Source organism: Telmatherina bonti, assembly GCF_933228915.1.
Source record: "Telmatherina bonti genome assembly, chromosome: 3".
NCBI classification, from domain to species: domain Eukaryota; kingdom Metazoa; phylum Chordata; class Actinopteri; order Atheriniformes; family Telmatherinidae; genus Telmatherina; species Telmatherina bonti.
In genome coordinates, this window is record NC_136621.1 from 33,977,118 (window position 1) to 33,995,944 (window position 18,827).

Sequence of the window (18,827 nt, forward strand, 5' to 3'; positions counted from 1 at the left end):
CCATCACACACAAGGAATTCGTCCTCAAAGTGGCACAGTCCATTTCCTAAGCAAACAACGTGGCCAGAACCAGGTCGCAGCACAAACACTCAGAGCACAAAGTGGGTCAACAAAGCTGATGCTTTCCTCTGGCGCTGTCTGTGTGTGGACTGTCAACATGACCTTGAGACACAGCAATCGCTTGCCAACACACACACGCTCTCTCTAGGCACACCCATGACCTCATGCGTGTAAGCACACACAAAAACACACCCAACTCAGGCCAAACTTAGCACTGCATTCATCCAGAACAAAGACCATCACTTAGACCTGCTAACAGTACAGTTTTTCCTACACTTGATGGCTACTGACAACTAAGTTTTGGGTGCAGACTTCATTAGTGCAGAGGATGGATGGCTTCTCTGCTGTTTCGTGTTGAATTTGAAAAGGAAACCTGATGCAGAAAAACAGGCGTAAACCTCACTAATCCCTAATGAACAGCCTGTTCAGTGGGATGGTGGATGAAAGGGACACAATACATTCCACAATGAATTGATTAGATACAATTACTACCCTTGAGCAGAATCCATATGGGTGTGTGTATGGGAGTCAAAATTAATGGGAGCACTATATATGAAGTGGTGATATGTTGCTAAAGCCATTATGCATGTTTACAAAAAAGGGGTTAACATCTAAAAAGTCACATTGTAGACAGCAGGATGTAGCATTCTGCACACAGTGGCTCTTGTGATAAATAAATGCTTTTTAATTAAAATTTTAAAATCAACTTTCAAAAATTCACATCTGACTTGTGCCTTATGTTCGGTTCGAAGCAAACAAACTAAGCTATGTAGCGTGATGAAAAGTTGGTGGTATAAATTAAATTGCTTGTGGCTGTGATGGAGGTTTTACGTTTGAACGTCATTTCCATTTCTAAAGTTACTTGACACCCCAGAGAAATCCACCACTTATTGGCAAAACATATCTTTATCTATTTATCAGGCTTACTGACACTTCCATACATGAACTTGCTTTTATAGCAGCATATTTAGGTTATATATCTTCTGCAAGGAACAGGAAGGCGTTGCAGTGTGACCTACCCAATTATCTAAACTGTCAACACCTATGTTGCCATATGTACTCTGTAAATCTAATTAAATCTAAACACAGGATGGCATGCAGGCACAAGCATTTTTCCTGTGTCTGTTTGAAAAATGCAAAAAGCTAAAATGCATACACTTTATTGTCAGCAAGTACAGTCACAATGATGGTTAAAAAAAGAATGAAAGAAAAGTTTTTTCAACTCAGCTGGGTGGATCTGAAAATGTTATCACTTTCCAAGATACAATCATTCTTTTTGATCAAAGCATATATGTGCTCAAATAATCCGCTTTAGGTAAGAGGTCATTGACAAAGCTTAGCTCAGAAATAAAACAACAAAAACAAAAAAGAAAAAATCATAAAACATAACACTTCCATATTAATTTATCTAATTAATAGAATCTAATACTTAAACAAGTAATACTTTTTTCTGCAATGTTAGTTTGATTCTATATTTCCTTCTTAACTTTCCAAAATTGAGTACATTCATTCACTACACAATTAACTCTCTTGACAACTGCATTTGTTTTCCTTCACAAATCAAATTGTGCCCTCAAGAAATTAATACTGTGAGAAAAACAAAACAAAATAAACTTAAGAGTACTTAATGCTTTGAATATTTACTTTGTTTATGACTAATATGGATACCATTCTACTGTACAGCTAGTGAACGCATATTTAATTCCCAGAACACATGGGGAAAAAATAAACCCCAATATACACGGTAAATGTAAGAACAGACATGACTACCAGCATATTAAGAATCACTTGAAATATTCTGGAAAAAGTAAAACTGCCTAAAGGCATCTGATGGTGACAAAATCAAGTTCTTACTGGAAACAGCTTTAATGAAATGTTCACACTCCTGTTGTCTTTTGTCAGCAGGATACAATATTTTCCATTACATCAAGTGAAAGAGTGACACACTGTGGACAATTTCTGCAGTTCACTATACATGTGCTTTCTTTTAATGGCCTTTTTATTACACGAAGTGTCAATGAAATGTGCAATACAGATATCACACTCATTTTTACATCCTTAACCCCACAAAACAGCAACCTGAGAAAGTGAAAAGGTTTCAGTTCAACTGAGAAGTCTTTCTGATCAAGGCCAGTCCAATCAGGTGTTGGGTTTCCATGACATATTTTTATTCTGATTGGATATTTGATTAAATTAAAAGTGGTCCATGTAAACATAGCTAATGGGAAGTATGTATGTTGCCTAAAGCAGTGGTTCCCAAGCTTTTTATTCAATCACTGCTGAGATAACGAATTTTTGCATTTACGCCAGTGATAGCTTTGTTTTGCGACATCTGATGATAAAAATACAAAATTTAAAGCTTAAAAAATACGAGAAAGAGGATAAAGTGTTTTTTTGTAGAGTTACAGTGCTATAACACTGCTGCTAAGATGCCAGATATGCGGCAAACCATGCTGCAGTCCGACTGACAGCGTTTTGACAGTGCCACACAAGACAATGACCGTGCCTTAATAGTTTAAGTCTACCAAGTTCCCATAATATGAACCTCATGCTGATTTAAATTAAATGTGTTTGTGCACTTCTGTTCTTACCATTGGTGTCTGTGCCTTTCTGAGGTGTAGCTACCCGTAGGAAGATCTGCTGTCTCCATGAGTGCCGGTGGCTGCGCAGTGGGCTTTCCCCAGCCACATATGCTGCTCTTGATGTAGAGAGAGCTGCTACATCACTGAAACCAAAAGAAACACATGGACATTTATTTATATGTGAAAAGATGAACATTCAACGGGTAGATCTTGTTCAGTTTAAACATATGTATAATAAAAAAAGGGGGTAATTGTCACACTTAACACAACAGTATAGACATTTTTACATGTTGAGAGAGAGAGTGTGTGTGTGTGTGTGTGTGTGTGTGTGTATACCTTTGTTTTGGTTCAGCACAATCATTCTCTTGGACAGGGGCCAGAAATTGAAATTTCAGAAAATTAGGGACAGAAGAGGAGGAGTGGAGTCGGGCGCGCAGACCACCCAGAGGACTGAGATGGAGGTGATAAAAAAGGAGCAAAATACAGATGACAAAGGAAACAAGGACCCAATCACACAGAGACAGGTAGCTGAAATTTTCCTTTGAATTTTGGATGAAACCGAATCAACTTTCAATTAGCGACAGCTGTCTGATATCTCTCTGCCTGAATGGGTGCGTACATGATGAGATGCAAAGCAAGAACAAGTGAAAGTGTTATGAATTAATGTGAACATAAATACAAGAAAATAGATGCTGCAAAGAGCTGAACAGAAAATAAAGACTCTCACCTCCTTTTATTGAACCGTGCTCCAGTGGAAGGTGAGGAGGGATGGTGAAGGAGGAGAGGAGAGTGGGATGAAGGGCAAGGAGGAAGAGAAGGAAGGGTAGAGTCGGTTGGGACATTTCTGAGAATCAGTGAAAATACAGAAGGAATGAGAGAGAAGGGTAGCAGACGCTGAGCAACGCATAAAAACAACACAAAAAAAGCAGCAAAAGCAGTAGAGCTTGGACAAAGAAAACATGCGCGAATAAGAATTTAAGAAGATTTTGGTTGCTAATCATAATTTTAGACAAGTAACTTAAAATACAGAAAGCTCCCTTTCTATTGATCTTTATTGTAGACTGTTTTTTTTTTTCAGAAAATGAAAATATCCTATGTTTAAGCAGTGAATCTGCAGATAAAACGGATTTTATATGCAGTGATTTTAAACGTACAGTTGTGCTCATATTTATTCATACCCTTTCATTAAAGAAGGAAAAAAACGGCTGCCTGAAATTGTAATAAAGATTTTATGAAAATCATGATATTATTTTCAAATTCTGGTTTAATAGATTTTTTTTTTAAAAGCAAACAAATAAGATAATTTACTACATATTACATGACTCCTAAACTAATATTTTGTTGAACTATACTTTAATGTTTCCGCTACAGTCAGGTGTTTTCTGTTCCTCTCAGTCAGACTTCTGCACCTGTTGACAGGTATTTTGTCCCACTGTTCAACAGAAAAGTGCTCTAATTTGTCCAGGACACATTTGTTTTTTTTTCTTTAACGCAATTAAATGAAAAAACAGTGTCTTATATTACTAAATTATATTTTTCAAATTTTTATTTATTGTTCCTTTTTTAAGTCTGCAGTTATTTGAGTGACTGTTGTAAATTCAGCCTTTTCTTTAATGAAAGGGTATGAATACATGTGAGCACAACTGTATGACCAAGCCCAACTTCTACTTATTTGCAAACAATATGTTAAAGAGTTAAACAGACAACATTAAAAAAAAAACCATGAATAATAATAATAATAATAATAATGAAGAAAAAGATGACACAAGAAGAAAAGTATATCCAGCAGGTTGTGGGTGAAAGGAGGTAAAAGTTGGAGCGTTATGATAGCTGAAAACTTGAAGACAGTATTCTATATCTTCTACATTTACAAACTTGTAATACAGGACACTCACTGATGCAACATACTGCTAAAACAACCAAGAAGTGTGGCCGACAGCTTTACCCTCATAGGCATACATTTGGGTCAGCAAAGCCAATAAACATCCTGGATAAGCCACAAAAACAATAATAACATCCTCAATGTGATTCCAGTATAAACTGTAAATACCAAACTAGTTTAATTTTCTTCATTTTCTGCTTCAAATGAAAAACACTACTGAGATCAAAGCCTTCTGCCCGAATCAGCTTTACAACTCTGTGAAAATGAAACAAAACTTCAGCTGCTGACCCAGTGACATAGATTGCTGCAATCCCAACCACACAGCTTCTTTTGGCTGTCCAGTGACATAAAATAGTGTACACATCTGATGAGGACTGCTGTTAACACAGGGCTCATAAAAGCTACATTTAAAACCTCTTTTGATTGTAAGATTGCGGTGGCAAAACAAATAATATAGCACAAAAACCACTAACATGCTTACACACACAATCAGGAACCAACAACACTTTGCTTACTTGCTTTGGTGAGGGGAGTCTGTGCTGACAGAGTAGTGCCGTACAAGCTTGGGCTTGGTAGCTGCACTAGGTTCCTGTGGTGCGTTAGTTACTTTGTGCAGTGGGCTGTACTCGAGTACTGAGGAGGAGGTGGGGGAATGACTGAAAGTGCTGGCTCGTCGGCGGAAACCCTGAGGCTCAGCATCACAGGATAATGACGAGGAGGAGGATGACAAAACAAGAGACGCGTCAAGATGCTTCAGGTCTCCTGTCGAGTTGTGGCATCTGATTGGATAAAAGAACGGAATGAGGAGAAATGAACAGCAAGGATAAAAATCTGTAAACAGGCCAACTATAGTTCTTCAAAACAATGAGCTGAGTTCATCGTAAGGGCTGTGGAGGCTTCTTAAAAAAACAAGTTGAGGAAAACCGATCATTTTCAGCAGAATCTATCTCATCGCCAGCGTGTGGTTTAAGTGTTTACCTGAGGGGGCTGGTGGGTCGCAGAGGAGAGGAGGCAGGCAATGGGTAATCAAAACAGGGCTGATCCTGGCTGCTGTTGACAGTACTAACAGAAAAGCTGCTCTCGCTTCCCTCACTGTTGTCCCTCTGAGGTTTGGCCTTATTGCTTCCCTAAGAAAAGCAGAGATGCAAAAGTTACTACAGAGATCCTCTCTATATGTAACTAAACAAAATATTTACACCTTGATGTATAGTCAGATTACAGGTGGCCAGCTCTGTGTTAGCTTGTGCTCACAGCTGTATGTCTCCACGTGTCTCCACACCTGATATTAGTTCAAATCCTGTTTTATAGGCAAAATATTAGGCTCACTAGGTCACACGGTCAGCTGTGGTAGACGAACATTTCAACAAGCTTTTAATTTGTACAGATGGGTGATGAGAGAAACCCTAAAAAAAACATTTAACACATATATGCATATATAATAAACCTTTCTGAAAAAGTAACTGGGAAGAGGTAATGTCTATCCAACAGAGTTGACACTACTAGGAGTGAGACTTTAACACGTTAATAATGATTGATTAATTAATTACAGAACATGACACGTAAAAAAAATTGTCAGAGCACAATTTTCAGGCACACTGATTACAGTGATGCACAAGGAAGCTCTGCTACACATCTTAGCGACGTTGGTGCCGTAATTAGCGACGTTTCAGACCATTCAGTGAGTCTATTTAACGACAAGCCGAGCATCAACAAATCTAGCATCTTTTTCTGGTGGTATGGAGGACTTTTGGTGAGTAACAATGAAAGAAAAAGTAGTTTTCTCTTCTCCGTTAGCAACACCTCCCTCTTCCCCTCCCCCATCCTGAAGAACACATACAGAGCTTGGTCCTCATGCAGCTTCATGCTGCAGTCAGAGCAAGAGGTGATTACTTCTGCTGCATGAGCAGACAGAAGTTGTCACCAAGTGATCCCATCCTGGTTTCCTGTCAGATATTAATGTACTTTAATGTGGATGAAAACTTTTAAAAACATAATGTAGACTATATTAGAGAATAAATGGAGCTGCAGTTATAAGTTTAAGTATTTCAAATGACACTTTAACTCTGGATCTGTTCAGTTTTTGGCCAGAGATGTTTTCTATTTCCTATTAACTGTTGTAAAAGTTAAATGCATTTTCCAGACATTAATAGAGCCTGAGTTTATGATATTAATATCTTTTACCAATATCTGAATGTGATTAATCAAGGTGAATGAATTAAAAAGCCTGTAATAAATCAGAACTTTTTTTATTGAGTCCCACTCCTAATATTTGCATTTGTGTTTTTTTGGGTCAGGTAGTAAATCCATGAAAAATTAAGCATTCATTCATAATTGTAACACTGATATTTTTACATCTATGTTTGTTATCCTGCAGTGACCCATAAGTAGTTAAGAGGGAGGAAGGGAGGGATGGATGGATCGATAGATGGATCAATGTTATGTGTGTTAATTTAAATGGTAGTGTTAAGTCTTTTAGGGTCCTTTTATACCAAGCCCACAGTCAGTCATTGGTCACATCTGGAGCATCAGTGAACATTAACCTCAGTGTGTAATTCATTGAGAGGATTGTCTGACTCTATGTACATCTCATTTTCAACATACTGAATCAGGATTGGGTCAATTAGTGAGAGTGCTCACTCTGAATGGCTGTTCAGAATAGCAGAATCCACTATAAGATAGCCAGCTGTGAGAACAGACAGCTCATGTCAAACAGCTTTCTCATTTGCCATCTTGTCACCATTTTCTCAATGCAAGCAGACTTTTTTTTTTTTCAACAACACAGTCATGTGGACTTGATAGCAGTAGGAAGAAATTCTGTTCCAGTGCTGGTTTGAAGCCAGAGTCTAACTTAGAACCAGTTCTTTCCATTTTAACTACCAAAGCTCCGGCTCAGGACTGACAAATTGGTGCTATGCTGGAAACTACTCTCCACTGTTCCAAAAGACCATTTCCATCAAGGGCTGGGGGTGAGGGTACAGAGAGCACCAGACCTTCTACATGTTAAAACTGCCATGTTTAAAGACTCGGTGTGTTATTTAAGCTGCTTAAATGAAAAGAGAACAATTCATCAAACTTAACTACAACAGGACTCTGGAGTTTGACCATTTTAGTCACACATGCGGCTAACTTTTTTTCCTGGCAGTCCTTAAAATGTCTATTTTAATTGCCTGTGCTGTTTTCCCATTAATAGGACATATACTATGTGCATTTAGGTGGCTATTTAGTGATTAAGGGGATATTTAGGGAGTTTTAAGGGTAAAAATCCGGCTTATGGAGAATTTTGGGTTACAATGCGGTGTAGAAATGGAACTCATTCATAAACCAAACTGCCTTTAGTTCCCTCCTTACCTGAGCTCAGAGAAGAATGACATCATGATAAAATGCCCAGAATTTGCAATTAAGACTGGCACCCATTAGACAAAACATCCAGTACTATAGAGAACAACACAGATGAGAATCCTGGAAACCGGAATCAACTGTAAAAAGTGGAATATCTAGAAATTTATTCACGTGGTTATCAATTATCCCAGCAAATGTGGTTTTTTTTTGTGCCTGAACAAAATGAACCAGAAAAGCTGGATTCAGTTTCAGTACATGTTGACTACTTCAACCCCTTCACCTGTGTGATGTCACCCCAACTGACTGAGATCAAGTTTCCTTTAAAGGTGTAGCGGTGGAAAAGAGGTTAGAAAGAATGTAGTGTTGAACTGCATCTGGATACGGTCCTGGTGAATTTATGTAGAAAATAAATATTAATCTGTTTTATAAGGCCAGTGTTATCTGAATGCAGTCTAATGTGTTGCATTAATCCCTGTTTTGAATCAGATTTTTTAAATTAGTATTTGTAGCTCTATCTACTTTATTATTGCTGGATGTTTTAAGAACTGTCTGCTGGTATTTAATCCAAAACAGCCTATATAAATCATATTTATAGGACTTAACATGAACCCTGGTTAACCAATTGAAACACCTGTTTGTGTCAGAAAAAGTATTCACAAACATTAGGTTTTAAAAACAGCATTTAAAATCAAGACTAATTATGAAGTCATCGGTTTGCAGGGAAAACTGTTGTTTTTGTGAAGATAAACGGTTTCCTTAACTCTAGTCTGAAATAAATTCAGAAACCAAACCACTTCTTAGCTAATGAATTCAGAACTGGTTCCAGCATAAGCCCTGAACCAGAACTGGAAGGGCTTTATTTGCTATGTATTCATGTATTAAGGTTTTATTTATTCATGTATTAAGGTTTTATTTGCTGTGTATTAAACACTATTTGGTTTATCAATATGCTTATACTTATATAATTAAGGCCTTTCACACCAGTTGGGGACATAAAAATGTTTGAGGCATTAAGAACGCGATTTGGAATGACACTTCTGCATACAGCAGAAGGCAAGAGATATGCATAATTATTATACAACAAACCTTCCAGATGCCCTCCAAAGACTCAGTGAGAGAACGCTTTGCACGGCTCTTGAACTGCTCAAGACGCTGCCGACTGCTGCTCTGCTGCTGCACCTCCTGGGGAACTGGCGCTGCATCCTCACACACCTCCTCACAACAAGAAGAAAAAGATTCAGACAAATGTAGGTGAGGGTTTAAAAAAGGAAAACTTATTTTCTAGTTGGAAAAAAAAGAAGAAAGACAGCATTGCAGACACCTATTTTAGGACTGACATTTTGGCTTTTACAGTATTTGTTTTTAACACATACAGACCTGTTTATTTTCTCCAGGCAAAGTGTGCTGATGGGTTTTCTGTTTATCTTCATAAAGATTCCTCAGACAGGCCATCACCAACTCATTTTCCTCCTGATCGCATTTGGGACGAGCCCGCTAAACATACATAAACAAAGTGACATTTAATTTATGACAAATATCTTATTTGTATCCAAATTATTTAAATGTTACAAAAGCATTAAACTAAATGCTTTTTGCTCATAATGTAGCTGTGATACACATTACACAACTACACATTCCTGACAAAGGACATAAATTTGGTTGTTTTTGCTTCGTTTGACTTTTTCCTTAAACATTTTGGTTTTCCAAAATAGTGGTGAAATAAATAGTGGTAATTTTGTTTATGAGGGCAGAAAAAGGACTGAAAATACAGCTTGAATGCTCCATTCAATCAACAAAACAAGTTCTAATATATGTGTATCACATATACTACATGTGATCAAACCACACAACTCTGGGGAAATTAAAACTGCTTCTTCTCCTTTCCTTCCTCTTCCAACATCAAACACTGTTTCTTCACTTAATCTGTTTATTCAGTACTGCTGTGGTGTTGTAGTTTGGCAGCATCACCAGCAGATGTCAGCTACCTCAAAGAGAAATGTCTTGTCGTGTCTACTGCTACAGTTTTAACAAATAACTAACAATCACAATGTTCTTTTGTTAAACAAAAAAGTCGAATCAAACGGCTACAGAAGGATTCGGGAGAAAGTGGATGTAATTAATTATTTGAGTAGATAAAGCAAATCCATCAGATAATCCAAATAAAGGAAGGTTGCTCAAATACTTAAATCACTTGTAAAGAAGGATGTGTGAGTCACTGTAACCTACTACAAGAAAACCATGTGATTTGGCAGTGATCAGCCATGATTAAAAGAAATTGTAGACAGATTGGTTTGTTTTCCAGCTGCAGTCATGTAAAGGGGAACTCTAGGAATTTACACCTTGTCCTTCAGGTCCACAGTCAGAGCACAAACATTACCATGGTGTTTTCAAAGACTGATGCCTGCTCATCATTGTCCAAAGTGGCCAAGTGTTTCTGAAGCTCCAACTTTGTTTTAGATGGATGCAGACCTGAAAAAGATTCATTTACAGATTAAAAGCCTGACCTCATTTTTGATGAGTAGTATTAGTATACACTTATATGGTCTAAGGATTCTGGCTTCTTGCCTGCCAAATTTAGCAGCATAATATGTGCTAGGAAATTTAGTTTAAGGGGGTCCTGTTATTTATAAAGTACAATTAATTTACAAATAAATTTAAATTGAAAAGTTGAACACCATAGCAGTGAACATATTCATGTAAAACAATTCATACTGCTTTAAATTAACCTGAGTATTAGTTGTTGCAACAGATGTCTGAATAGTTTATAAATAGTTAAAAAATTCCTTTTGACTTGCACTGTAAAATATAATTTATTACCTTCTATTCTCTCACACAGCCTGTGAAGCTGCTGCATGGGGCAGCCGTCACACTGCTGGCTCTGGATCTTTGCATTCTGCTGCAGGGCTGCCACAGAGAAAGCTTGCTTTAAAGTCAGCATGATCTCATCCACCTACAATAATAAAAAAAAAAAGATGCTTGAATAAAAACGTCAGAAGATTAGTTTTCTTTGACCAGCAAAGAGTTAACTTCTTTTCATGTCTTTATTTCATGCAATCGCATAAAACTGTTAAAATGTATCCTAGTCTTCTGTTACATTTCTGATGCATAAATATTTAATAATAAAAAAACAGTTCCTACACCGAATTATTCAAATAAAATATTGAAATTTATGTATCGAAAGGTATTAGCCCACAAATCAAATCAAAATTTATTTGTATAGCACCTTTCACACACAAAATAGTGCAAAGTGCTTTTTAGATATTAAAACAACAAGTAAAACAATTTGACACATAATCATTCACACACAGATACAGAACACACACTCAATCTTTAACCAATAATAATAATAATAATAATAATAACAAAAAAAATAATGATAATAATAATACCAGTGAAAGAATAAACATCTGGCTTGGCAAATGAAGAAAGCATCATAGTACAGGTATATAAAATACACAAGAATATAGAAGGTGTTTATTTTTTATTTAACTAACACGCATTAAACTAAATTATTAAAGCTTTCCATCCAAGGGAGTTGATTTGGCACATCCTGACTCAGGACTACAGATGCACTGAGTCACGGATCCTATGATCTGGAGCTTCATTTTATCTTAACTCATAACTGGGGAATTTTACCTAACCGTTTGGCTCTTTTCTGTTCTAAGTTTTCCTGTCTACATTTAAAGTCAGGACAACTTTAATTAGCTTATTTCTGTGTATCCTTCTTCTATCCTTAAAAGTCTTCTTGCGCCTGACGCAGAAACTTATCAGTGTTTAATAAATAAAAGATATCAAAAGCAAATCCCTTCTAGTTAGTCACAAATAATGTGCTTTGAAAGTACAAAGTAGAAACATGGTGAGAAAGAAAACGAAAAAAGAAATCCTGTAAAGAGGGAAAAGAGGCATCAGGATGAATTGTTTTATAATCTCATCACAGCCGTTTGAATCCATATTAAGTAAAATTCTGATGTAAAGATGGATTCCTACTGACACTGGAGTGAACAATGTGTGCTAACTTTTCACATTTTGACAAGGGCTGCTTCTTAAGAATTACAAACTTAAAGCCCTTTAAATCCAACCATGACACAGTCAACACAAAGTGCTGCTTTCTTGCGCTACACCTCGCCCTCTCCCTGACACAGGCAATCTCGCAATTTCCTGTAGAAACTCTGCTTCTCATCTCTTGCAGTCCACTGGAAGAACATTGGTAGACTCAATATTGATGTGATCAAGGCATCTGAATTATGTGCTTCACTTTCTGTCATCAGCAACATGGTCAGACTTAAATGGTTAATAAAACAAAAACTGAAATCTGTGCCATGAACGCTAGTGTTTGTCCAAACATTATGTCAATGCTCAAATGTTTAATGTGTAACTTGCACAAAGTAACTTCCTAAAGTCTCAAATAATCCTTACAGATTGCACCAAAGAAAGTGTAAGCTTTTTGTTTGGAGGGAAGAAACAATAATTCATACCAGAGATTCATCTGTGCACTGGAAGACATAGCACACAAAGTGACAGTTTCCCCCTTCAACTGTTTCTCTGCAAATGAAGCCAAAGTGATCAACATGACGAATGCCCTGGAGAGAGAGATAACAAAGAAAGCAAAACGGGTTTAAAGTTAAACACAAACAAAACAGTCTCTCTTTTTTGTTGAAATCTAGAGAACAATACCTGTGAGCAGAAGGAGATTTCTCTGAAACTCTTCTCTATGGCAACTTTTTTAGTGTCTGGACTAACCAAGAAGATCTGAGACTTGCCCACCTAAAAACACCAAGAAAAGACAGAGAATACAGTTATAATTGCATCTGGGTGTGCTGGGTACCTGCATCTTTGCAGTTTTTTCTGTGCAATGTTTGTTTCTGCTGTTATTCAAATATTGCAAATTAATGTCATTCACAAAGCTTCTTAAAGTACTGAATGAGTTTTGATTTATGGCAAAATATAAATAATTTATTCCTACATAAACTGCAAACACAAGACACAGACACAAACTGGCAATATTAAGATCAAATCGGCAGAGTAAAAACAATCTCTTCAGTTACATAAAAGTAGTTTAATTTCTTATTTTTTCTCAAAAGTTCTGCTTTGTGGGGGTGGGGAATGATGTCACATAGATGAGGTCACTCTGTCAGCAGCAGGATGTATCACCAGTGTGAAAAAGATGTGCGTATCTGCTGAGTAGGACGGTGACAATCACTGGTGAATCCTGTGCCAAGGATGACCACTTCCTGTTTCAAGAGCAAACAGGAAAAATCCTGCAGGCAAAATGCTGCAGGAAGCGAGTGAAGGTCAATCAGACGAGTGAAGCTTTGGTCATTTTGGGTAGCAGTCAGCATTAAATTTTGCTGAGTCAAAATAAGATTTTCACGTTTCTGTTCTAGTTAGTAATTTAAAAAGTGCTGCATTATGAGGACTGCACAGAATCTAAACTTCCAAATAAATATGTGAGAAGATCAAGCGGGGTGTGAACACAGGCTCACGAGTGTTCACTTAGAAAGCATGCTTGTAATTCTTTTTGAGGTTTTCCTCTTGTTAAAAAGATCTTACATTAACAGAGCATGCAATAAATCACTTCTATAAAGATGACAAGAGTCAAAGCGGAACTGAAAGTAATCACTGTCTTGTTTTATTCAGTTTTTTTTTTTTTTAATGTCATCACTGCTTTTAACATTTCTGTAATTTTTCATGAAGGATCTAAATGGATCTGAAGCTAGTGCTTCTCTGTACACAAACGTCAGAACTGAAGTTAATGGCAAAGCTCTCAACAGAAGGCATTTCTGTGATTAAAAAAAAGTCAGTGAAGTCTAAAGAATGTAATGATTTGTAACACCGTGCTGCATGCTGGTATTGTCATCTCAAAATGAATGCTCTTCTGTTACCAACACAGTTATTAGTTAGATTTTATTTTGTTTGGCTAGAAGCAGTGAAATCTAGTGAAGAAGGAAACAATAAAAAGGGAAAATGAATGAAAATTTTCAGCTTACTTGAGCATAAAAATGCAAGTGATGGAACTGCTGATTGATAAAAACGATGGTTTTTGCTTTCAGGAGTACAATCTGTATTAAATTTAAGCTGAAAGGGGTTAATCTAAATGCTTCCCAACTACTTTATCATCAAGATACTGATGGCACGATGCATCTCCCAGCAGTGGAATAACAATTTTCTACTAATAATTTAATTATGGTAATAGCATTAGTGGTAATGAATGACATCACATGGAAATATCACTTAAATAATCAGGTTATTCCTTCAGCATTGTGTGTGAGTGGTTGTGCACGTGCACATGTTCGCTTATGCAAGTTACCGTAAACAGCATGGTCCTGTTCTCCTGCAGGCTGGTGGGCTGTACTTTAGTGGAGCTGTTGAGTGGATCTGTAGTGTTAGTTTTGGAAATCTCTGGTGAAAGACCATTCTCATCCAGGGCATGCAGACTGGGGAAGCTGGGGTCTCGCTTGAACAGACCAGGGCGTGTTCCTGCTGCACCATTACTGACAGAACCACTTCCCAGTCCATTGGCTTGAAAGGATAATGCCCTCCTCAGCCCGTCCACCAATCCACCAACACTTCCACCTTTATCGGTCGTCCCCGAGTCATGAAGCTGGCTAAACTTCTCGATGCACTCATCAATCAGGGCAGGTGGGGCTTTCTTGTGAGCGACGCTCACTCGGCCACAAAACAGTACCTCAAACTTTTTGGCAAAGGTTGTTGGAGAAACACCAGAACTGGGACCTGCAGCGTTTGTTGTAGGGGAGAGAGAGGAAAAACATGTTTCAGGGGAGTCGCTGCCTCCAGAACTTGTGGAAGCCTCGTTGGAAACAGTGGTGATGTCATTGTTGCGTGCTGAACTTTTGCCAGCCTGCCTCAGCGTACTGATGATCTCAGGGACCTGGAGAGATAACAAGAAAGTGATAAGAACTGCTGTAATGACTATAATGACTTAAATGTGTATGTTACAAGACATTTAGCTGCTTAACAGTTAGGAAGGAAAACTTTATGTTCATGTAAACACAAAACAAAGATGAGAAAAAACTGAAAACTTACCTAAATATACACTACTGACTTTTAGCAGAAAAATGAATCTAAAAGTAATAAACTAAAAAAGACGAGGCTTTGAATCAGTCTTCATTTTCTACAACTACGAGGAGAATCTATTTATACTCTAAAACAAAGCCTGTTGTATTGTTTGTTTTAATACGTTTTTTCATACCGTTTTATCGGAAGTTTGATGTTTACAATATTAAAAAAAAAAAAAAAACTTGTTTCAGCGTCAATTAAAAAAACCTAAAAAATAATCTTCAAATAACTCTCATATACAGCCTTTAAACTATCTTTTATCAGCATTGTATCTTTCTGAGCTTGTCCAATTTAAAAAGTTACAAAATGTATCATAATTTATCTTAATTATTTTGGTTTCTGAAAACATGATTGAATATCTAAGACTTAAAAACTTTTTTTTTTAAATTTTTTTTTTTAAATCAGTTTTGCAAATTATGGCTGTGTTTTATATTCTAAGTACTTGGGAATTAAGACTGATCTGGACCGCTATTAATGTTCAATACCTTGATCACATTATCTCTGGTGGATCAATGAAAATGAATTTCCCTCTCACAATTTTTCTCACAGTGTTATTTTTGGCAAGGAACTAATGTACACATTAAGAAATGGGAAGGGTGGGGACTTGCTATAGTATCAATGGATAAACATTAAAATAACACAACAGAAGTCATGAACAGGAACACAAATTTTCCAATGCATAAATGTTGAAGCTCACACCTTGCAATGAGCTAACCTGACATTTAGTGTCGAGCGTGTTATGGTTCCCTGGAATAGTACAGCCCTTGTGACGTCTTGCAGTGAAAAGAAGCCAGTTTGGGATTTTTGGTCTCAAAGCAAGCTTTGTACTAACTTTCTCATTCATTTCATTCTGTTTTGGCCAATCCTTCCCTCTTTTCCCTTTCTTTCCCCTAATAACTTTGGTTTAGCCATTTTCCTCACTAACATCTACTTTTATATCTTTTTTTTAAATATGCGGGACAGAATTAAAAAGCAATAGTTGTACACTGTTACAATGCTCCAGTATTATGTGCATTTTGACTTTTTGCACACAAATTAAATACTTTTTTGCTGGGAGAAAAAACAAGAGACCAGAGAGGACAGACAGATTTTTTTTCCCCAAAAATGGAAACGAAACAACATCAATAAAATATTTAATGCACCAATGTAGAAACATTAGTGACCAAAATCACACAAATGACAGAACCAACAGATTAATGTGAACAAATCCTTTCCACCTTAACGTCTGTGTTAACTTAGAAACGTCAATGAGACGTGCACAAACTTTCTGACACTGCTGGTAGCTGCTGCTTTGACTGTAAGGAGTTCATTGAGCTCAAGGTCCATGAGCACACTGAGACAGAGACGCTGAATGGACCCATTATGTTTTGCACTGTGGCTAAACAAACAAAGAAGATAAATCTAGGCCAGAATGTGGAGGACCATATGGAGCAAAGATTGTCAGAATGAAGTTCAGTTGTCGGATGCTCTCGAAGTTTACCTTCCCTGTGGGTTTAACAGTGAAGCTTAATTAATTCCAGCCTCTCTCCCCATCGCGGCACCCTGCAGATGGCTGACAGCAGAGTAGCCTACAGCTACTGACTTACGGAGACAGTAAAGCAGGTTCAGTTAAGAAATTTTGACGTTGTTCATGTAAAACAATTTAATTCTCAGCATTTTCAAGACATTGTGCTAATATAGCCATCGCAGCCCACCCCTGCTGAGTCAATGTAACACTAGTTTATATTCACCATCATACTGGATAAACAAGAATCTTTCTATGTAATACAGATCATTTGGAGGAGTTTTAAAAGTTCCAACTTTGTCACGCAGCCAGACTGAGCCTAAAACTGAACAGAAGGCTATGAAAAAACACTTTTTTGACGCATCAGAAAAATACGTTATGCCAACAGGCAAGTTATTGCCAAATCAGTCACCCCAACTTTTTCACATGTAACAAACATGCATCTATTTCATCATATTTTTTAGGTCAGAATGGTCAGTTTGTAGAGATGTCGTCAAAGATGGGATTGATGGGACCTGTAAAACTGAACTTTAGGTTGATTTGCAAGGTTGGAGCAATAAATTGTGCTTCTGCATTTATTGACCAGTATGTCTTTCAATGAAATAAAATGTTGATAAAATACTAAAATCAAAAGTGTACTTGTTTTACAAACAAACAAAAGACTGGAACTAATGCTGTTGACAAAGACACATACTATACCACTAAAGAAACATGTTTAATCAGGAACTTGGCTTGCTTGAAACCCCAACGCAATTAAACAAAAACTTAGTAGCTTTAAGAAAGCACGAGAGCCTAAAATGAAATATTATACAGTGAGCTTGTATTCTTAGATGGGTCACAACCAAGCAACAACCTCTGGCGGTTAAAAGTGAAGCCTATACGGAAGTGCATGAAGCTGCAGTTCCCCCCCTCATCCTCTAGGGGCTCTAAAACAGAGCAAATCCCTGTAGATTCCCATGTTAAAAAGGCCAACTTCACAGGAGAAATAAACATGTCTACAGCCTGGGACAAAAATTCATTTTCGGTTTAATAGGTCAGGTTTACCTTCATGACAACTGTTGGGGGAGTGTTTTTTTCTGACTGCTCCAAAGTAATTTCATCTCAAAATTTGGCATATTTAGGGGCGTGTCCTTTTGATTGACATGTACCCGATCTCCCGCTTCAAGTAAGAAGAGCCTAGAACAACCGCGGTTTTTAACAAATTAACAAACTGACTTGGCTTTAGCCGGCCTCCCTTCGTTAGCTGGTTAGCTCCTGTTAGCTGTGGGTTCGCTCTGTTAGCCCTTAGCTACATGCAGCTCAGAGTTCCCTTGATGTCAATCATTCACCATGACTCTCGCAGCCCCCCTCTCAGCTCCAGCTCTTTGCCCGGGCAAGACGACATGCATGACCCTGCCAAGATGGCAATGGTAGGAACTGCCCACCGAGCTTCAATTCAGCTCTTTAGAAACCTATGGGTGACGTCACAGAGGCTACGTCCATCTTTTTGAATACAATCTATGATCATAACAAAGGAAGAACAGCAAGATTAACATTTTAAGTTAACTTTGGTTTGAAATTAATCACAGATAACGGTCAGGTCTGGCAGCCAGATACGGTTTGGTTGAGTTCACTGGCAAATGTAGGGCCTACACTGTGTTTTATTGCAGTCACTTGTTATTTTTCTGTGTGGCAGGAGCATTTCACTATTAACTGTACTATTGCCCTGGATGCTAGGAACAAGTGTTTTATAAAAATACTATTAACCAAGAAGACCAAGGTATAAAATAGTGCAGGTTTTACACTGGCCATGATATTCTTTTGCAGGCTCATTTGAAAATAACATGGGATGTATCACCATATGTGGTTTTACTTCCTTGTTTTTTTGTTTTTTTTTAAATATTCAGACAAAAAATAAGAACAGTACATCAAAACAAAGAAAGATCCCCAAAACAAAACAAAACAAGAGCTAGTAAAAAACGGATGGTTGCCAGTACATCAGAAAAAAAAAAAAAAACGCCTGACTGCAATAAATGCTTCTCCTATTGTGGTTTAAGTGAACACCACCACAATGGCAGTCTGTCAGACCAGAGGAAGTAGATGGGCAGAGCAGAAGCACAAGTTGACTCATATCTATGATGTCATTAAGGTAGAATGAGCAGCTACTAAGTATTACAGACATATTCACAGACAGGTCTTGCTTTGTCTTGTCTCGGTATGAGGTGTGCACACTCGCTGTTTTTTTTTTTTTTCTCCCTTTCTTCTTTTTATAACACAATACTTTCCTCAAACAAACACAATGGTGCTTTGTTTAAAAAAGGGTAAGCTACTCAGGGATCATTTTAGCTTGATACTTAAAGTGTAATGAATTGTTAAACTTCATAATCCCTGTTCTGGTGTTTGT

The 18,827-nt window shown here is 37.3% G+C and overlaps 1 protein-coding gene across 1 annotated transcript in view; it reads right to left on the reverse strand.

Annotated features, from left to right (window-relative positions):
- tbc1d1 (TBC1 (tre-2/USP6, BUB2, cdc16) domain family, member 1) overlaps positions 1-18,827 on the reverse strand; it is a 41,002-nt gene that overhangs the window by 14,982 nt on the left and 7,193 nt on the right. The window contains exons 2-13 of the mRNA XM_079263896.1: positions 14,171-14,752; positions 12,538-12,627; positions 12,339-12,443; positions 10,681-10,813; positions 10,241-10,332; positions 9,241-9,357; positions 8,950-9,075; positions 5,503-5,651; positions 5,040-5,303; positions 3,370-3,486; positions 2,979-3,092; positions 2,652-2,785 (exon numbers count right to left, since the gene is read on the reverse strand). Coding sequence (XP_079120022.1) covers positions 2,652-2,785; positions 2,979-3,092; positions 3,370-3,486; positions 5,040-5,303; positions 5,503-5,651; positions 8,950-9,075; positions 9,241-9,357; positions 10,241-10,332; positions 10,681-10,813; positions 12,339-12,443; positions 12,538-12,627; positions 14,171-14,752 — 2,023 coding nt within the window. The remainder of the gene's footprint in view (positions 1-2,651; positions 2,786-2,978; positions 3,093-3,369; positions 3,487-5,039; positions 5,304-5,502; positions 5,652-8,949; positions 9,076-9,240; positions 9,358-10,240; positions 10,333-10,680; positions 10,814-12,338; positions 12,444-12,537; positions 12,628-14,170; positions 14,753-18,827) is intronic.